We start from the raw sequence: 22610 nt of genomic DNA, 5'->3' as shown, positions 1-22610 counted from the left end.
CACGTGGGCCTGGGCTCGGCTCCAAGAGCACTTCTCTGGCCGATTCCTGCCGGCCTGCCAGGCCGTCCTCAGCAGGAGGTTAGCTTCTCTGTGTCATTTTGTGACTTCTATAGCTCCAAAGTTCGTTCAGAGTCCCCTTTTACATGAATTGAGGAAGGTGGAAGGTGGAGCTGCACGGAGGTCCTGTTTCTACTCTGCCATCTTGACTCTGCCCCCCATAGTTCATAGCTTTTTAAATAAGTAATAGTTTTTGAATCCTAACTTAAGTCTCTTTGAGAACTTTCATCAAGGGTCTTTTTTTGTGTTAAAAATAATGCAACTTTGGGGCGGCCAGGTAGCACAGCGAGTAAGAGCACCGGCTCCAGTGTCGGGATGACCTGGGGATCAAATAGAGGCTCAGATACTTAGCACCACACCCAGAAATAACTGGGTGTGTAACCTTGAGCAAGTTACTTAACCCTGATTGCTTAAAAAAATAGGAAAAAAAAAGCAACTTTAATGATATAGAAATAATGCAGTTAAAATTTAGTAGTATTTTTGACTTTACTGCTACTACCAAATCCTAAACTTAGTACTTTATAGAATCATGTGGTAAGTTCAGAAATATCTTATTATAACAAATACTCTATAGAAAATAATGTAGTGGGAAAATAATTTACAACTTAGCCAGGATATGGGAGACAAAGTTTTCTTTGACTCATTTGCCAGTCATTCTTTTTCTCAGATGGTCGCCCGCTCTATGTGCTTAGACTGGGACAGATGGATACCAAAGGTTTAGTTAGAGCGCTTGGAGAAGAGGCTTTGCTGAGATACGTAAGTGTGTGTGTATGTGTGTAATTTAGCATTTTATTACCGCGTTAATGTTACCAGAATGTTGTAAATATTATCCCTTCACTAAAATAGCCCATTTTTACAACTTGAATATACTTTTAGACTGAACTTTTTAGACAGTAATGGTCAATCAATCAATCAGCAAGCATTTATTAAGTGTCTGTTATGTGGTAGGTACTGTACTAGGAACTGGAAATACAGAAAAAAGTGAAACAACCCCTGCCTTCAAGGAACTTACATTCTGTCGGGGGTGACAGCATGTACATATATAGGTAAATAAAAGATAAATACAAAGTAGATACAAGGTAATTTGGGAAAGGGATAGAGAGAACTAGCAGCTAGAAGAGCAAGAAAGGCTTTAGAAGGTAGTGTTTGAGTACTTTGAGTGCTTAAGGTCCTTGGGTTTTAACACATGGAAGTGAGGAGAGGAAATATATTCCTGGGATAGAAAATGGCCACTGCCAAGGTATAGAAATGGGAGATGGAATGCCATGTATAAAAAAAACCCTGTCAGACCACCAGTTTGGATCATAGGGAACATGAAGGGGAGTAAGGTATAATAAGATTAGAAATTTAAATATCAAACAGTATATATTTAATCCAAGAGGTAATAAGGGAATGATATGGTCAGACCTGAGCTTTAGGAGTATCACACTAATGGCTATGTGGAAGAAAGATTGGAATGAGGAGTTAAAGTGTTCAGTAAATATACTGTTGCATTAATCCATGGGAGAGGTACTGATAGCCCAAACCAGGTTGTGTGGGTAGAGAGAAGGGAACAAATGGGAGAGATTTTTGGATGTAGAAATGACAAAATGTGACATATATTAAGGATAAGTAGTTGAGAATACCACCAAGTTTGCAAACCTGCCTGACTGGACCAAGAGTAGGTTTATAGTGGAAAATATTGAGTAATGTTTCAGACATACTGGATTGAGATACCTTCAGAATATTCAGTCCAGTAGGCAGCTAGTGATGTGGTGCTGGAGCTCAGGAGAGATATTAGGGCTAGTTCTGTAGATGTGGTAGTCATCTGAATAGAGATTAATTAAAACTACAGATGCTGATAAAACTCCCAGACAGTATATACAGAGGAGAGAGGTCGGCCTCAGACAGAACCTTGATATACCCACAGATAGGAGTTGTGATGTGGATGGTGTTGTAATAAAAGAGAAGGAAGGGTCAGCTCTTTCACCAAGAGAAAACAGTGTCACAATTCCAAATATAAGTTATCAGCAATGATAGAAATATCCAAATTGTACACTTGAAGAAGGCAAACTACTTATTTGAAACTTATTATGTCTAGGCTAAAATATCTCCTGGTGCCAAAATGCCCACACGTTACCTAGAGTATTCTAAACTCCTTCATTCTAAAGATATATGAGGAGTTCAAACTCCCTCCCTTGGCATGTTGATTAGTGTAAATACTATTTCATTTTGAATGGGTAACAGTTTGTAAAATGTAACATGTGTTTAAGTTTCCATGTTAACAAAATATCCTAGTTTTTGTATCCAGAATGGGTATTACTTGTTTAAATTTCCATGTTAACAAAATGTCCTAGTTTTTGTATCCAGAAATGCTATTTTTGAAATTCTTATGCCATGTGCATATCAGTGGCAAAAAAATATACTATACTTGGAGGGAAAAGACCTGAGTTGGAATTCTGTCTCTGCCACTTCTTTCTGCCCTTGTGACCTTGGGTGAATTTCTTAGGATTCAGTTTCCTCATCTGTGAAATGAGAGGTTGTATCAGAAAAACCACCAAAGGACCCTTTTAATTCTAAATGTATTATATATTGACCCATAAAAGTATCTAAATCTGTGACTTTAAGTGTACATGTCCCTGTACATTATCATTTTCTTAGCAAATAGCATCATTCTTAGAGAACATTAATTTCTATTGTCCTTTCAATGTGATTCTGTAGTTATTCCTCTTTATGCCTAAAAAAAGTAAATGTTTTTGTGGGTTTTCTATATCCATGCACAGGTTCTCTCAATAAATGAAGAAGGATTAAGAAGATGTGAAGAAAATACAAAAGTGTTTGGCCGACCTATCAGGTAAACATGGGCTTTTATAATTGTATTCAGCCCAGTAAGACTGTCTATTAAATAGTTTAAGGTGAGTTGTTCAAGACAATACCTGAAGTCTCTAGAAAAGAATGGTTTTGAGTTCCAAAAGTTAAAAAGTAGATGAAAATAGAATTTTCCAAACTCATGGGCATTATCATAGGGTAGGATTAGAGGAACGTAAATCTCTATTTTAAGGGAGTACAAAGCAGAGGTGGAAATTACTGCATATATTTTAGTGTAATTCATGCATAATATATCTGTTTTAATTAAAATAAAGTTCACAAAGTGAAGCTAGGATGACAAATTCTTTCCAACTCAAAATTAACGCAATACTGTGATGTGTACAGAGTCAAATATAAGTCAGTATGCATTGAATTTAACTTTAGCATGATCTACCCATATTGCTGTCAAGTAGTATAGGTTTATTACACAGATGAATTATGTTATTGTGGTGCTTCATATATACTTTGAATGTGAAGTATATAAATTCACTTAAGCGATCTTTGTGTGAAGTTAAAAGTACCATAATATCTTTATATTTTTAATTGTCATTAGTTTTGGTTAATGCAGTAAAGCAAACTGGATAAATACATAATTCATTTAAATAAGTAGCAGAAATGCAGAACCACAAAATAAAAAACCCAAATAATAATCTGTTACTATAGTTATAATTGAGATTAACAAATATTATTGCTGACAAAGAAGAAAGACCTTCGTGTTTACGTTCTACAAAAGGCTCAGCTGAAGGTAGCATGAAACCTAATTTAAATAACATTGTGAAATTGTACATGCAGAATATGTTGGCAGTACAAGAGGATTTTTTTCAGAAAAGATATAGTTGCTTTTAATGAGCATAAGCAAAAACAAACTTTTGGCATCAAAACTATGTAGCATAAAAAGGATTGCTTGTACCGTGTAAGGTTGTTTATAGAATAGCCTAGATTATAAAAAGCTTTGATTAGAGAAACAGTACTGTGTATAACTGCTGATATGGTTTAGATGGTGCATAATGAATCATACAAAATAGCTTTGAATGGTTCTACTTATAGATAATATGGTGGGAAGGAATGAATAAATGAAAAAAATATTAAGAATTTACTATGTGGAAAATACTGTGCTAAGCACTGAGGATGCACATAGACAAGCAAGACATCCCTTCTCTCCTGTAGCTCACATTCTGAAATGAAGAAACAATATAACATGTTAGGAGCTTCATCTGCAAATGAGATTGAAAGACCTGGTGATTTCTTTTTATTTTTTTGTCTTTATTAATTTGTTTACTTTTAGTTTACAAGATTCTTTACCACAATTCCTTGAGTTTCACATTTTCTCTCCCTCCCCCCTCCACTCCCATGGCAGCATACAATGAATTATAGTATCTGCAAATACTTTCACATTAGGCATTAGTCAGATTATACAGAGGGAATTATATCAGATGGAATGAAGAATGGGAAAGAGGAAACAAAACGAAACAAGAAAAAGAGCAGTTTGTTTGCTTCAATCTGGGTTCAAACTCAGTTCTTTCTCTGGATGTAAACATCTCTCTCCAGCATGAGTCTTTTGGGGTTGACTTATAACTCTGGATTGTTGAGAAGAGTCCAGTTTATCAAAGTTGGTTGTCACACATACGTTGTGTCTGTAATTGTGTACAAATTCCTCCTGACTCTGCTCTTCTCACTCAGCATTAGTTCATATAAGCCTCTCCAGGGAAATACGAAGTCTATCTGCTCCTCATTTCTTATAGCACAATAGTATTCCATAACATGCATATACCGTGTTTCCCCGATAATAAGACACTGTCTTATTATTTTTTTTTGGACAGAAAAACACCAGAGGGCTTATTTTCAAGGGAGGGCTTATTTTAATGAACATTGACAGCAATTTTAATAAACAAGCAAATGCAAACAAAAAAATGTACCTTTATTCAATAAGCAAATCACTGGGGAAGAACTGGATGACACGCTCACTGCTGCAGCTCTGATTGGATGCAGCTCGGAGCGCGGCGTGCATTTCACCTGGGGGGTGGGGGGGGACGGTGCATACAGAGGGTACCGTAATGTAGCGTGTAGCACAGGGGATCACCTTCATTACAGCAGCAATCTCAATAGGGCTTATTTTCGGGGGAGGGCTTATTTTAGAGGAATCTTACACAGTAAGGGGAGGGCTTATTTTTGGGATAGGTCTTATTATCGGGGAAACACGGTACTATAACTTGTTCAGCCATTCCCCAATTGATGGGCACCCCTTTAATTTCCAATTTAGGAAAAAGAGCTGCTATAAATATTTTTGTACATATGGGTCTTTTTCCCACTTCTGTGATCTCTTTGGGCTACAACCCTAGAAGTAATATTGCTGGGTCAAAGGGTATGAAATTATTTATAGCACTTTGGGCATAATTCCAGATTGCTCTCCAGAATGGTTGGATCAGTTCACAACTCCACCAGCAATGCATTAGTGTTCCAATTTGTCCACATCCTCTCCAGCATTTGTCATTTTCCTGTTTTGTCAATCTGACTGGTGAGATGTGGTACCTCAAGAGTTGTTTTGATTTGTATTTCTCTAATCGATAGTGATTTAGAGCATTTTTTCATATGCTTATAAGTATCTTTAATTTCTTCCTCTGAAAACTGCCTGTTCATATCCTTTGACCATTTATCAATTGGGAAATGACTTGTATTCTTAAAGATTTGGCTCATTTCTCTATATATTTTAGAAATGAGTCCTTTATCAGTGACATAGGTTGTAAAAATGCTTTCCCAATTTTCCACTTCCCTCCTAATCCTGGTTACATTGGCTTTGTTTGTACAGAAGCTTTTCAATTTCATGTAATCAGAATTATCCATTTTGCATTTTATAATGCCCTCTCATTCTTGTTTGGTCATAAAGTCTTCCCCTCTCCACAAATCTGACAGGTAAACTATTCCTTGCTTTCCCGGATTGCTTACAGTATCAGCCTTTATACCTAGATCATGCACCCATTTAGACATGATTTTGATATATGGTGTTAGACAATGGTCTATGCCCATTTTCTGCCATACTATATCCCAGTTTTCCCAACAGTTTTTGTCAAATAGTGAGTTCTTATTCCAAAAACTGGGGTCTTTGGGTTTATCAAACAGTAGATTACTATAGTCATTGACTGCTGAGTCTCATGTACCCAGTCTATTCCATTGATCCACTACTCTCTTCCTCAGCCAGTACCAAGTAGTTTTGAGGACTGCTGCTTTATAGTACAGATTCAAATCTGATATAGCTAGTCCACCATCCCTAGCATTTCTTTTCATTAATTCCCTTGATATTCTGGACCATTTATTCTTCCAAATGAATTTGGTTACTATTTTTTCTAGCTCTATAAGGTAGTTTTTTGGTAAACTGATTGGCATGGCACCAAATATATAATTTAATTTAGGTAAAATTGTCATTTTTATTTTATTAGCTCAACCCAGCCATGAGCAATTGATGTCTTTCCAATTAGTTAGATCTGACTTTATTTGTGTGAAAAGTGTTTTGTAGTTGTGTTCATATAGGTCTTGGGTTTGTTTTGGCAGGTAGATGCCCAGATATTTTATAATGTCTACAGTAACTTTAAATGGGATTTCTCTATCTTTTGCTGTTGAATTTCATTAGAAATATACAGGAATGCTGAGGATTTATGTGGGTTTATTTTATATCCTGAAACTTTGCCAAATTTATTTATTGTCTCAAGTAGTTTTTTACTTGATTCTCTAGGATTCTCTAAGTATATCATCATATCATCTGCAAAGAGTTATAGCTTGGTCTCTTCTTTGCCTAATTTGATTCCTTTGATTTCTTTTTCTTCTCTAATTACTACTGCTAATATTTCTAGTACCAGATTGTATAAGAGGGGTGTTAGTGGACATCCTTGTTTCACCCCTGATCTTATTGGAAATGCTTCTAGCTTCTCCCCATTACATATAATACTTGCTGATGGCTTTAAATGGATGCTACCTATTATTTTAAGGAAGGCTCCATTTATTCCTATATTTTCTAGTGTTTTTAATAGGAATGGATGTTGTATTATGTCAAAAGCCTTTTCTGTACCTATTGAGATAATCATGTGGTTTCTGCTAGTTTTATTGTTGATATGATCAATTATACTGATGGTTTTCCTAATGTTAAACTATACTTGCATTCCTGGAATAAATCCTACCTGATCAAAGTGTATTATTCTTGTGATAAGTTGCTGTAGTCTTTTTGTTAATATTTCATTTAAAATTTTTGCATCAATATTCATGAGGGAGATTGGTCTATAATTTTCTTTCTCTGTTTTATCTCTTCCTGATTTAGGTATCAGTACCATATTTATGTCATAAAAAGAATTTGGCAGGAGTCCCTCTTCACTAATTTTCCCAAATAGTTTGTAGAGTATTGGAATCAATTGTTCTTTAAATGTTTGATAGAATTCACTAGTAAATCCATCTGGCCCTGGGGATTTTTTCCTAGAGAGCTCATTGAGGATTTGTTTGATTTCTTTTTCTAGGATGGGGTTATATTAAGTAATTTATTTCCTCTTCAGTTAATCTGGGCAACTTATATTTTTGTAAATATTCATCCATTTGACTAAGATTGTCAAATTTATGTGCATACAGCTGGGCAAAATAATTCCTAATTATTGTTTTAATTTCCTCTTCATTGGTGGTAGGTTCACCCTTTCAATTTTTGATACTCATAATTTGGTTTTCTTTTTTTTTTTATCATATTGACTAAGGGTCTGTCAATTTTATTGTTTTTTTTTTTTTCATAAAACCAGCTTAGTTTTATGAATTAATTCAATAGTTTTCTTAATTTCAATTTTATTAATCTCTCCTTTGGTTTTCAGTATTTCTAATTTAGTATTTAATTGGAGATTTTCAATTTGTTTTTTTTCCTAGCTTTTTCAATTGCATGCCCAATTCATTGACCTCCCTTTTTTCTAGTTTATTCATGTATGCACTCAGGGATATAAAACTTCCCCTAAGAACTGCCTTTGATGCATCCCACAGATTTTAGTATGTTGTCTCATTGTTGTCATTCTCTTGAATGAAGTTACTATTTGTTTCTAGTATTTCTTGTATGACCTACTCATTCTTTAGGATTAAATAATTTAGTTTCCAATTAGTTTTTAGTCTTTCTTTCCATGGCCCTTTATTGCATATGATTTTTATTGCATTGTGATCTGAGAATGATGCATTTATTATTTCTGCCTTTCTGCACTAAATTATAAGGTTTTTATGTCCTAGTACATGGTCAATTTTTGTGTGTGTGCCATGTACCTCTGAGAAGAAGGTATAATCCTTTTTATTCCCATTCAGTTTTCTCCAGAGATCTATCATACCTACCCTCTTTAAAATTCTATTCACCTCCTTAACTTCTTTCTTGTTTGTTTTGAGGTTGGATTTATCAAGTTCAGAGAGGGGGAGATTAAGTTCCCCCACTAGTATAGTTTTGCTATCCATTTCTTCCTCTAATTCCCTTACCTTCTCCTCTAGGAATTTGGATGCTATACCACTTGGTGCATAAATGTTAAGTAATGATATTGCTTCATTCTCGATGGTGCCTTTTAGCAGGATATAGTTTCCTTCCTTATCTCTTTTAATTTTTCAATTTTTTGCTTTTTGGAGGGTAGTTGGGGTTAAGTGACTTGCCCAAGGTCACACGGCTAGTTTTTGTGTTAAATGTCTGAGGCGGGATTTGAACTCAGGTCCTCCTGACTCCAGGGCTTGTGCTTTATTCACTGCACCACCTAGCCACCCCTCCTTATCTCTTTTAATTAGATCAATTTTTGCTTTTACTTTATCTGAGATATGGATTGCTATCCCTGCTTTTTTTACTTGAGGTATGATATATTTTACTCCAGCCTTTTACCTTTACCCTGTGTGTATCCCTCTGTTTCAGATTTTTTTTTCTTTCAGCAATTGGGGTTAAGTAACTTGCTAAAGGTTACATAGCCAGTTATTTCTGGGTGTGGTGGTAAGTATCTGAACCCGGATTTGATCCCAGGTCATCCTGACTCTGGGGCTGGTGCTCTTACTCGCTGTGCTACCTGGCCACCCCAAGATGTGTTTCTTGTAAACAGCATGTTGTAGGATTATGATTTTTAATCCATTCTGCTCTCCGCCTCCGTTTCATGGGAGAATTCATTACATTCACATTCACAGATATGATTATTATCTGTTTCTTTCCCTCCATCTTATTCCCTCCCCTGTTAATGCTTATATTTTTTCTCTTCTTCCCTCCCTTCTAAACACCTCCCCACTTTGGTTATCCCGTCCCCCTCCTACTGCCTGTAGGATATTTTTATACTTAATGAAGTATGTTATTTTTTCTTCGTACCAAGAGTGACAGGAACAAATCTCATGCAAAGCTCCTCTCCCTCCCCTCTTTCCCTCTATTATGATACATTTTGCGTCTCTTCTTCATAGAGTCCTATGCTTAACTGGTTGTGTTATTCCGTCCTTGCACCAGAACCAATGAGGGAAAAGCTCATATAATACTCATCTCCCTCCCTTCTTTTCCACTGCTATAATGTTTTTATGCCTCTTTGTGTGGCATAATTTACCCTTTTCCACTTCATTCCTTTTCTTCCATTTCAGTACCTTTGTAGCCCTTAATAAGACTTTTTTAATCATTTTGTGTAATTTATACTCATACCCTCTACTTGTCTATAAACAGTTTGCTCTTATTAAATAACAGGGTGTGTGTGTGTGTGTGTGTGTGTTTTCCTTGTTTACCTTTCTATGTCACTCTTGCATCTTGTAATTGGAGGTTGAATTTTACATTGAGCTCTGGCTTTTTCATCAGGAAGTTCTGGAAATCTGTTATATTGTTGAATGACTATCTCTTTGCCTGGAAGAATATGCTCAGTCTCGCTGGGTAGGTGATCCTTGGTTGTAACCTGAACTCTTTTTCCTTGTGAAAAATTGTATTCCACTGCCTCCGATCTTTCATTGTAGAGGCTGCCAAATCCTATGCGATCCTCACTGTGGTTCCTCGTTATTTGAATTGTTTCTTTCTGGCCACTTGAAATATTTTCTTTTACCTGGTAGTCCTTGATTTTCGCCACAGCATTTCGAGGACTTTTCAGTTTGGGATCTCTTTCAGGAGGTGTCTGGTGGATTCTCTCGATTTCCATTTTACCCCCAGGTTCTAGTATCTCAGGGTAGTTTTCTTTAATGAGCTCTTGGAGAATGTTGTCCAAGCTAATTTTTTCATCATAATTTTCTGGTAGGCCTATGATTCTCAGATTATCTCTCCTGGATCTATTTTTCAGGTCACTTATTTTTCAATTGAGATATTTTACCTCTTTTTCTAATTTTTCATTCTTGTTGTTTTAACTAATAATAACTTTTCATAACTTTTTAACTAATAAATAACTTTTCATTCTTGTTGTTGTTAACTAATTAACAACTAATTCTTGGTTCCTCATAGAGTTATTTGCTTCAATTTGGTTGATTCTAGTTTTTAGTGAATTATTTTCCTCAGTTGGTTTTTGGAGCTCCTTTTCCATATCATACACTTTTCTTTTTAAGGAGCTGTTTTCTCCATTATAATGTTTTTCTCATTTTGCAATTTTGATTTTAAAAGAATTATTCATTTTGTCTTCTATCTCTCTCATTTGGTTTTCAAAGTTCTTTTTGGGCTTATCTAGGAGAGCTTTTTGTGCTTGTTCCCTGTTGATATTTCAGCTGTGGGTGTGGAGTCAACATTGTCACCCTCTGAGTTTTGGTCTTCCCTCTGAAGATAGTAGGACTCCAGAGTCTTTGTATTCTGCTTTCTATCCATTTTGAGGCAGGGCCCTAGCCACGCCCTTCCTCTAGGGTTTCCAAGCCTTTACTGTTTAGGGTTTTGCCCTGGGGCAATAATTACTATGTTTTCAGGGTCAGAGTGGGGTGTTAGAGCAGTCAGGGTTCACTCTGCCATCCTGGTCCTTGGAGATCCCTGATAGGGGCTTTTTAATTTCTGGGCTATGGAGTGTTAGTCCCAGGAGTATTTGCTGCCCCTGCCAAGGGCCCTGCATTTTATTCTTACCCTGCTCTTTCCACTCCCAGCCTTTTGGTGATAGACCTGGTAGTGGCCCTTGTGGTTGGTGGGACGACTTGCCCCCCTCATTGATCAGGCCTCCTCCTGGCCTGTCTCTGTGTGCTGTGCCATTGCCTGCCTCTGCCAAACCTTGTGATTGTTAGGGTGCAGTGGCAAAGTGGGTGGTATAGTGCCTCTTCCTTAATATCTTTTCCATTGATTACATGTGTGACCCATCTTTTACATTTGCTTTTTGACAGTGCCAAGCACTTTGGTGTCTAGACATTCTATTCCAGGTCTTATGCAACTCTGGGTGCTGAGAAGACTTAGGGCTGTGTCATCATCAAGGCAGTTGTTAGGTCACATCTCCACAGGTATTGCTTCCCTGGTCAAAAACTTTGGGGACTAGGCTGAAAGAGTGGGATCAGTAGTAGAGATCCTTTTTTCCCCCCTGGAGTTCTTGGGCTCAGAATCCTGGACTAAAGGGTCTGAGAGAAAGTTAATGGTAGAGATGATGACAGTGGTTTGATCCACCTGGCACTTGCCACTTCCTTTCTATCCCTTAGAAAGGAAAATTGCCATTGTGTCTGAAGAACTTTGCTGTCAATCATTGGAGAAGTTAAAATCTTCCTATTTTGCATTACAAATAGATGAAACTTAATAAATGGATGCTCACAATACTCATTTTATACTATATGTACAATATGATGTTGAAACACATTAGGGAGGATTTATTGTTTTGGCTGCACTAACTAGCTTTACAAAGTAGTCATGAAAATAAAATGAGTCAGTATATGTGAGAATATTGTAAAACTTCAGAGCCTCTTTACCATTAGTGATCCACTGATATTTTTCATATTAGAAATGAATGGTGATAAAATCTTAAATACTTATTAACTTTAAAATAATAAAGCAATTACATGTTAATATGAATAATATTTTCGATGGAAAAATATATTTTCCCAAACAAAATTTTTAATGGCATTTTTACATATTTTTCTTAATCTCGTTAATGGCTAGCTTAATAGAAGACAGCTGGATTCTCATATCTGCTTTTGTATTTGGTTAGTTATTATATGATTTTGGTTGAAGAAAATCTGGTCCCACATAGATATGTAGTTGAAAAATAGCAGTGTATTTATATATGTAGAGGCAATAGAGGCAAATAACGTCTTAAATATTATTATAAAAGTAGTTTTGACCTCATGGATTCCCTGAAAAGGGTCTCTGACTACCCTTGGAGACTTACTGCTTGAAATAAATCCAGGCAAAGTCTTCGTATTTATACTACATTCTAGATATGAATATAGAATGACAAATACATTTGTGAAAAAGTTTAGAGATAATAGATAATTCACCAAATTAGATTTTTTATGTTTCTTGATTTTAAATTTTAAAAATTCTATCCATCAACAAAATGGAAAGGAAAGTTCTACTTACTAATGGCTTGTCTACAAAAGCAGTTCTCATTTTATTTTTAAACTCTAGATATTTCTAAATATCAATGAATATATAAGCCATGAACTAATTATATATTTCACACAATATTAGAGTTGGAAGAGACCTCCACCATCCAATCCGTGTTCAAAATGAGAAGCCCTATTACAGCATATCTCTGCCTAAGTGATACTGTTCGTAATCATCATATAGTCTCTACTTGAAGATCTCTAAGGGGAGTAAGAATTTTACCTCCTGAGACAGCCCCTTCTACATTTGGACAGCTCTAATTCATATCTAATTGATATGAAGCCTGACATCAGATTCTACCACTTGCTCTTGGTTTTATCCTCTGGGACCAAGAAGAACAAGTCCAGTCCTTCACTTACACAATAGTCTTTCATATACTTAAAATTGCAGTCACATCTCCCTGAATCTTTTCTTTTGCTAGTTAATCATAAATATTCTCTTCAAGTTATACAGCTTAAACTCTAAGGCTTTCACCATCTTGGTTGCTTTCTTGATGCTCTCCAGCTTTTCAAACTGGGATTTTCAGACCTGAACACTTCCAAATGTGGTCTGACTAGGTCATCATTTATACAGTACTTTAAAATTTACTGTACTCTTTAAAAAAAAAAATTATAGGGGCGACCAGATGGCTCAGCGAGTAAGAGCACGGGCTCCAGTGTCGGGATGACCTGGGGATCGAATCCAGGCTCCGACACTTAGCGCCACACCCAGAAATAACTGGCCATGTAACCTTGAGCAAGTTACTTAACCCTGATTGCTCATTAAAAAAAAAAATTATTCTTAAAACCATGTGAGGCAGGAGCAATTATTTTCCCCACTTTATAGATGAGGAAATTGGGGCACAGAGGCTAATTTACTGGCTAGGGTCACACAACTAGTGTGTGAAGTAGCATTTGAACTCTCATCTTTCGTAGTACGCTATGAGTACTGAGAAACTATCATCTCTTTCCCCCAGCTCTCCTTTCTTCCTAAATTTCCTGTTACTGTTGAAAGTATTACTATATTGTCCACAAAATAGAGGATATCAAATGCTTTACTTGAAATTTAGGTAAAATATATCTGTAGGCTTCCTGATCTGCTAGTTGAGTAAACTTGTCAAGAAAGGAAATGAGGTTTAGTCTGACATGTGCTGTCCTTCATGTGATGTTATATGGGTTCATTGTAATCCTTCCTTTGCTAGATATCCCTAGCCATCTGTTTAAGGAATCATCCTGGTATTTTCCCAGGAATCAAAGTTCACTGGCTTATGCTGTTATTACTATATCTGAACAAGAAAAAGTTAATAAACTTGTGATGTAGTAAATTGAAAGAAGCATTTGACTACCAAAATCATTTTGGCATCTGTAATAGTAATGCAATTAAAAGATCCCCCTGTATTGGCTTGGTTTTGGGGCTGAGTGTTAAAACCCAGAGCTTGTGAATCCCACTTGTGGAATGGACTTGTTGACATGAAAAGAGAGGGCTAAACTGGGAGAAGCTAGTGCCATGGATCTAGAGAGGCACAAGCAGAGGAAGCAAGGCAGAAGAATTTTTGGAAGCAGCATCATGGAGGCAGAGAGAGAGCGGATTGCTAAGGACCAGTTTGAGCTGCCCAGGACTTTTGAGAGCTGCCACCCAGAGCTGCCAAGGACTGAGGAGACATGGTTATGATGCCAGTATTTTTTCTGTCTGTTTTGATGTTGTTTTGCCAGATTAGAGCATCTCCAGGGTGGCTGCCAACACAGGTTGTTAAATCTGCTTTTCTAAAGGAAAGCAACTCAAAATGGGTTAACAGTCTTGCTTTAATCAATGAAACATATCATTTACCTAGTCCAGGGGAAAAGGTCAACACCCCGAAACAGACAGGTTACAAGCAGAAATTACAAGAAGACAGAGAAACAAACAGTTCAAGCAGATAGACCTCCAACTGTCCAACCATTACATCCATACCTAGTCAGTTACCAGAGAGGGAAGCATCAACATCTGGGTTTTTCAAAGCCAGGGGGTTCTCAATGGCTGCCCAGAGTCTCATCTGGTCAAATCACACAACACTTCTCAAAGTAAGCCCCAAAACAGAGTCTCACATCAGGGTTTATATAGTCTTCTCCTGGTTCAGAGAATGTAGCAACCCTCTTGACCCCACTGCCCAATCACAAAGTATCTCCTGAAAAACAAGCCTCCTACCACAGGCTCAAGGTGCACTTAAGCCTATCAAAGGGCCTAGGGGCAGGGAAGATCTTAAATTTCCATTCCATTTCTACAACAGCATCAGGTAAATAAATAGTACTCTGGTTTATCAAATAAGTGATATAAATTTTATTAGCATTTATAACATTGTAATACCCAAATGGTTTTGTGCTCTCATCCATCTGGATTGGAAGGAATTCCAATACTGCAGATCACAACCCATTCATACCTGCCCAGACTATGCAACTCTTGTCCCATGACCTCTTATTATATTGCCATACCCAACATGCTAGTGGTCTTTCTGGTTTTCTCCTGATATTTAAAGGATACCAGTGGACCAATCCGGCTGTCCACTTCTCAATTTTAGTGACTTCATTACACAGGTGGAATGAAAGAGGTCACAGACTTGTAGTGTCCATAGAAGTTTCATGTCTTTTTATATGATTAATACTTTCTTTGAGGTAATAAGCATGGTAGGTGCTAGATATGATATAATGAACAGTGAATCACATCACCAAAAAAAAAAATCAAATTGATATCATAAGAGAAGGAAAAAGACTTATTATTGATGCAGGAGTCATCAATCAATTCTCTTATGCATATTCAGACTACAAGTGTATAGACTAAAGTTCAGAATCCATTTTTTTTAAACTAGAAATTGAGAAAAAGTATGGCCTATCAATTAGAATAGCTATTCTGAACTAATTAAGCAAGTAATAAAAAACAAAAGGACATTAACACCAAGTATAATAATTTCATGCATAATCTTTTTTTCTCTTTTTTGTATTTCAGTTTACATCATTTATTTCCACAACATTTTGAGTTACAAATTTTCTCCCCAATTTTCCTTACCCACCACCCCAAAACAGCATTCCCACTCAATATCCCCTCCCCCAATCTGCTCTCTCCCATATCTTCCCCCATACCTGTTTTGACTTTCCAGTAGGGCACGGTGGATCTCTATGCCCCAGTGCCTGTATATCTCATTTCCCAGTTACATGTAGAATAATAATAATAATAATATTTATATATATTTTTAAACATTTGATTTTAAAACTTTGAATTCCTGATTCTTTCCCTTCCTCCCTCATCACCCACTCTCGCTGGGAAGATAAGCAATTCAATATAGGTTGTACATGTGTAGTTATGCAAAACATTTCCATTGTGTATATATTGTAAAAGACTGACTATATTTCCTTCTCACCTATCCCACCCTGTTCTCTACTTTGATCCTGTCCCTTTTCAAAAGTGGGTACTTCCAATTTCCCTCCCCCCCAGCCTGCCCTCCCTTCCATTATTTCCCCTCTCTTCCCCTTCCCCTCTACTCCCCTGTAGGGTGAGATACCCTATTTAGTGTGTATGTCATTCCCTCCCTAAGCCAAATTCAATGAGAATAAGGTTGACCATTCCCTTTTGCCTTCCTGTTCTTCCCCTCCACTGTAATAATTTTCCTTTGCCTCTTTTTTTTTTTGCCTTTTGGAGGGCAGTTGGAGTTAAGTAACTTGGCCAAGGTTACACGGCTAGTTTTTTTGTGTGGGTATTAAGTGTCTGAGTCTGGAAGCGAACTCGGGTCCTCCTGACTCCAGACCGACGATTTACTCACTGCTCCACCTAGCCATCCCACCCTTGCCTCTTCTATATGAAATAATTTACCCCATTCTGTCTCTCCCCATCTCCTCATAATATTCCTCTCTCACCTCTCAATTTCACTTTTTAAGTATCATCCCTTCCTATTCAATTGGTCCTGTGCCCTCTGTCTGTGTATACCTATAGACATATATACACACACTCACATGTGTATTCATATGTCCGTATACCCTCCTATATAGACAAATATATGTATGTATACATATACACACATATACATACCTATATATATATATACATGCATACCTATATATATATATATATTTCTATTCCCTTCAACTATTCTCATACTGAGAAAAGTTTCATAAGTTACAATTATCGTTTTTCCACATAGGAATATAAGTAGTTCAACTTTGATAAGTTCCTTATGATTTCTTTTCCTTGTTTACCTTCTCAATATTTTGCTTCTTGTATCTGAATGTCAAATTTTGTATTCAACTCTGGTTTTTGTTGTTGTTGTCGTTGTTTTTCAGCCAAAGAAAAGTAAAGTTATTAAAAGTTCGTTCGTATTAGATAGAGTTAAATCTGTGTTAGGTCATTCTATGGTGCTCTCACCCACATGGAGACAAGATGGGGTCTAATATACAGTTGTGGGAGGAATCTAGGGGTTGCCTAGAGGAGGAGTTTGGGGAGGGTCAATGAGTGATTAAGAGTGGGAAGTTTCTGGAGGCTACCTGGAGACTACAATGGTGGGCTAGGCCAGTTCAAGGGTGGATTGATTTTTTGATGGGCTCAAGGGTGGGAAGCTGGTTTGGACCCAGCAAAATGTAAGGTTTATGGCCTCATGAAAATGCCTCATAAAATAGGATGATTTAATCAGAGTTAAAGGGGGGTTCCCAGAGACTATACCTCAAAGATTCAAGGAGAGCTCCAGAGGGCTCCCAGAGCCCATAACTCATCACAGAGACTCTCCAGTCTAATCTGTGCCTTAAGAATACTCTTTTCTATTTCATGCCCAACAAATGGTCATCCAGCTTTTGCTTAGATACCCCTGGTTATTAGGATACCTTGGAGTCAATAATTTTTGGAGAAGTCAAGAAGTTTTTTTCTCTTCCTTTTATTGAGCTAATATGATCTGCCTCTCTTCAGTCTCCACCCACTATTCCTAGTTCTGGTGCCATTCACAGCAAGTCTACTTTCTCTTTCAAGATCCATCTCAGTCTTCTCTTCTCCAAGCTAGGAATCCCTAGTTTAGTCGTTCAGGTGATTCTCATGTGACACGAGCTTGAGGTCCTTCACCATCTGGGTTGTCTTAGTTTGGATACCCTGCCACTTATCAATGTCTTTTCTAATCTGTGGCTCCCAAATAGATCAACACTCCAGTTGTGTAGGCCAGAGCATAGCAGGACCGGCACCTCTGTTATTCTCCATCTTCTCCAACATTCTTAATGTTGTCCCAGATCACATTAGCATTTTTTGGTTTCCCTTTTGTACTATTGATTAATTTTAAACTTGCAATCCACCAAAAGTCCCATTCTTTTTTTCAGATAAATTGCTATCTAGCTAACTTAAACTACCCAATATTAATAAAGTTTCATTTTTGAACCCAGTTGAATACTTTACATTTATCAACGTGCTGATTGGTCCCTGGTCTTCAATTTATAGTCCTAGTTGCTTTGAGGCACTTAGAACTTGAATGACTTGCCCAGTCACACTGATAGGATGTGTTAGAGGTTGACTGAAGTCTAGGCCTTCTCCTGAGGCTAGTTTTCTAGTCATTGCTCCATGCCTGCCTTGCTAGTGAAAGTAATTAACAATGATACAGTGACCTAGGATTTGTAGATGAAAGGGACTTTAGAGATCATTTTGTCTAACCTTTTTACTTTATAGATGAAGAAACTGAGGAACAGAGAGGTTAAGTGAATTAAGGTCACACAGGTCCATGGCAACTGAGTGGCACTGTAGATAGAACCAGTAGACTTGGGGTCACAAAGACCTGCCTCAGACACTTACTAGTTTTGTGACCTTAGAAAAGTCATTTAACTTCTGCCTCAGTTTCCTTTTCTGTAAAAGGGAGATTTTTTAAAAAATTTTTAATCAAATGTTTTACTAATTTCTAGTTTACATCATTTATTTCCGCAAGATTTTGAGTTACAAAATTTCTCCCTGTTTTTCCACTACCCACCACCCCAAAATAGTGATCCCACTGGATGTCCCCTCTTCCAGTCTGCTCTCTCCCATATCTTCTCCCATACCCCCTCCAACTGTCCAGTAGGACATGGTGGATCTCTATGCCCCAGTGCCTGTATATCTTATTACCCAGTTACATGTAAAGTAATATTAATAATAGTATATATATATATATATTAAACATTTGGTTTTAAAACTTTGAATTCCAGATTCATTCCCTTCCTCCCTTGTCACTCACCCTTACTGGGAAGATAAGCAGTTCAATATAGGTTGTACATGTGTAGCTAATGCAAAACAATAACATAGTAGATATATTGTAAAAGACTGACTATATTTCCCTCCCTTCTATCCCACCTCCCACTTGTTTTATTCTCTACTTTGATCCCATCCCTTTTCAAAAGTGGGTGCTTCCAACTTCCCTCTCCCCCAGCCTGCCCTCCCTTCCATCATCCCCCCTCTCATACCTTTCCCCCCTACTCTCCTGTAGGGTGAGACAACCTATTTAGTGTGTATTTCATTCCCTCCCCAAGCCAAATTCAATGAGAATAAGGTTGACCCATTCCTTTTTGCCTTCCTGTCATTCCCCTCCATTGTAACCATTTTCCCTTGCCTCTTCTATATGAGATAGTTTACCCCATTCTGTCTCTCCCCATCTCCTCTCATTATATTCGTCTCACACCTCTTAATTTCACCTTTTAAGTATCATCCCTTCCTATTAAATTGGTCCTATGCCCTCTATTTATGTATACCTGTAAACATATATACACATATTCACATATGTATTCATATGCCCATATACCCTCATATATGTGTGTGTGTATGTGTATTTCTGTGCCCTTCAAACTATTTTCATACTGAGAAAAGTTTCACCAGTTACAATTATTGTTTTTCCATGTAGGAATGTTAATAGTTCAACTTTGATAAGTTCCTTATGATTTCTTTTCCATTTAACTTCTCTGCTCCTTTTGCTTCTTGTATCTCAATGTCAGATTTTCTTTTCAACTCTGGTTTTTTCATCAAGAATGCTTGAAAGTCCTCTATTCCACTGAATGACCATATTTTCCCCTGAAATATGATACTCAGTTTTTCTGGGTAGGTGATTCTTGGTTTTAATCCCAGCTCCTTTGACCTCCAGGCTATCATATTCCAAGCCCTTCGATCCCTCAGTGTAGAAGCTGCCAGATCCTGGGTTATCCTGATTGTGTTTCCACAATATTCAAATTGTTTCTTCCTGGCTGCTTGTAATATTCTCTCCTTAATCTGGGAATTCTGGAACCTGGCTATAATATTCCTAGGAGTTTTCTTTTTGGGATCTTTTTCAGGAGGTGATCGGTGGATTCTTTCAACCTCTATTTTGCCCTCTGGTTCTAAAACATCAGCGCAGTTTTCTTTGAGAACTTCCTGGAGGATGATTTCTAGGTTCTTACTTTGATCATGGCTTTCAGGTAGTCCAGTAATTTTTAAATTATCTCTCCTGGATCTATTTTCCAGGTCAGTGGTTTTTCCCATGAGATATTTCACCTTGCCTTCTATTCTTTCATTTGTTTGGATCTGTTTAACAGCATCTTGATTTCTCATAGTCATTAACTTCCATTTGCTCCAGTCTAATTCTGAAGCAATGATTCTCCTCATTGAGCTTTTGAGATTATTTTTCCATCTGGCAAATTCAGATTTTTAAGGTATTCTTCTCATTGCCTTTTTGAGCCTCTTTTGCCATTTGAGTCAGTCTATTTTTTAAGGTACTATTATCCTCAGTCAGGCTGTTGACTCTCATTTCGTAATTTTCTTGCATCGTTCTCATTTCTCTTCCCAATTTTTCCTCCACTTCTCTTATCTGCTTCTCTTATCTGCACATCTCCTCTATGGCCTGTAACCAGCTCATATTTTCCTTTGAAGCTTTTGGTGCAGGAGTTCTGACTTCACTGTCTTCCTCCTGTTCCATGCTTTGCTCCTTTTTGTCCCCAAAATAGGAGTCTAATGTTGGAATATTCTGTCTGCTTTGTTTGCTTTACGTGGTCATGTTACCCTTCAGTCACTTGACCCATGGGCTTTTTGCCACAGTAGGACTCTGCCACCAGACAGGGGAGCTTCCATCCCAGTTGCTGGGGTTTTCTCAGCTGCCTAAGGTATTAGATGAGTGTCCTCTCTGAGGTCTCCACCTGCTCTGGCAAGCTGGACACACACCCCAGAACCTCCACCCTAGACTGCAATCCAGATCCAAGCAGGTTAAAGCAAGAGTGATTACCCCTCAGACTGGTGCTTGGTTCCCCTACACTCTGCAGGCCAAGAGCTGAAGCTGCCATGTGGCTGTGGTTGGCTATGCCAGGCATCTCAGCAGCTTCTCACCCTGGGCATAAAAGCCAGCACTCCTACTTACTGGGTCCCCAAGTCCAGACTGCACTGACCTCTCACTTTGCCCTTCGCATCTATGTGTTGATAATTCTGGAAACGGGCACAGCCTCTTGTACTTTGGAGTCCTTCAGGCAGGCAGCTGGTCAGGCCTGTCCTGGGCCTAAAACCTCTGGCTGAGGATGGGGGGATTGGGGAAGAGGGAGGCCTGGGCTCGGCTTCTAGAGCGCCGCACTATCTGATTCCTGCCAGCCTGCTGGGCTGTCCTCAGCAGGAGGTTAGCTTCTCTGTCATTTTGTGGCTTCTGCAGCTCCAAAGTTTGTTTAGAGTCCCCTCTTTACATGGATTGGGGAAGGTGGAAGCCAGAGCCGCAGGGAGGTCCTGCTTCTACTCCCCCATCTTGACTCCCTTCAGAATCTTTTTTAAGCTCCTCTGTGGCCTGTAACCACCTCATATTTTTCTTGGAAGCTTTTGGTGCAGGAGTTCTGACTTGACTGTCTTCTTCCTGTTCCATGCTTTGATCCTTTTTTTCCCCCAAATAGGAGTATAAAGTTGGGTTGCTCTGTTTGCTTTGCTTCCTTTACCTGCTCATGTTGCCACTCAATTACTTGACTTTTGAGCCTTTTGCCACAGTAGAACTCTGCTACCAGATAGGGGAACTTTATCCCAATTGCTGGAGTTTTCTCAGCTGCTGGAGGTATTAGTTGGGCGCCCTCTCTGAAGCCTCCACATGCTCTGGCAGACTGTTCATACACCCCAGGACCTCCATCCTAGACAGCAATCCAGATCCAAGCAGGTTAAAGCAAGAGCAATTACCCCTCATACTGGTAGCTTGGTCCCCCTACAATCTGCAGACCCGGAGCTCTGAAGCAACCATGAGGCAGTAGCTGCATGGCCTCGTGCCTCAGCTGCTTCTTGCCCAAGGGGCAAAGGCTGGATCACACTCTGAATTCCCATGTCCCAAAGTCCACATTGCACTGACCTGTCACTTTGTCCTTGGCATCTATGGGTTGATAATTCTGGAAACCGCCACAGCTGCTGGTGATGTGAAGTCCCCCAAGCTGGGGCTAGTCAGAACCTGCCTTGAGGGTAAGACCTCTGGCTGGAGTAGGGTAGGGCTGGGTTCAGCTCCCAGAGTGCTGCACTAGCCCCTTCCTGCCAGCCTGCCGGGCTATCCTCAGCGGGAGGTTAGCTTCTCTGTGTCATTTTGTTGGTTCTCTCATAATCTTAACTGATGTAAATCAGTTGTCATAACAAGGAGACCAAAAGAACCGAAAAAGTGACTTGATCATCATTCTAGAGAGCAATTTGGAACTATGCACAAAGGGCTATAAAAATGTACATACCCTTTGACCCAGCAATACCACTTCTAGGGCTGTATGCCAAAGAGATCATACAAGTGGGAAGAGGACCCATATGTACAAAAATATTTATAGCATCTCTTTTTGTGGTGGCAAAGGATTAGAAATCAAGGGGATGCCCTTCAATTGGGGAATGGCTAAACAATTTGTGATATACAAATGTAATTGAATACTATTGTGCTATAAGAAATGAGCAGACAGACTTCGTAATAACCTGGAGAGATTTATATAGACTTATATAAACTAATGCTGAATGAGGAGAGCAGAACCAGAACTTTGTACACAATTATAGATACATCTATCTTTGATGGCTGACTTTGATAGACTGGGCTCCTCTCAGCAATGCAACACTATAAGACCACTCCAAAAGACTCATGATGGAAAGAGATTTCCACATCCAGAGAAAGAACTAGGTAGATTGAGGCAAACTACTTGCTCTTTTTTTGTTTTGTTTCTTCTTTCTTATTGTTCATACCATTGGTTACAGTTCTTCTTTACAACTTGATTAATGTTCAATGTGAAGATATTTTTAGAACCTATATTGGATTGCATAAGAGGGGAGGGAGAGA

At 38.2% G+C, this 22610-nt stretch overlaps 1 protein-coding gene across 1 annotated transcript in view; it reads left to right on the top strand.

Moving 5' to 3' along the window:
- SEC14L1 (SEC14 like lipid binding 1) overlaps positions 1 to 22610 on the top strand; it is a 107961-nt gene that overhangs the window by 67922 nt on the left and 17429 nt on the right. The window contains exons 9-10 of the mRNA XM_069076749.1: positions 725 to 813; positions 2820 to 2890. Of these exons, the coding sequence (XP_068932850.1) occupies positions 725 to 813; positions 2820 to 2890 (160 nt within the window). The remainder of the gene's footprint in view (positions 1 to 724; positions 814 to 2819; positions 2891 to 22610) is intronic.

This window comes from Petaurus breviceps, unplaced genomic scaffold (genome assembly GCF_028583685.1).
Source record: "Petaurus breviceps papuanus isolate PSGF00001 unplaced genomic scaffold, PetGlider_PUasm1.0 90925, whole genome shotgun sequence".
NCBI classification, from domain to species: Eukaryota; Metazoa; Chordata; class Mammalia; order Diprotodontia; family Petauridae; genus Petaurus; species Petaurus breviceps.
The sequence above is the reverse complement of the archived record's forward strand: the minus strand, read 5'-3'. Positions and strand labels throughout refer to the sequence as shown.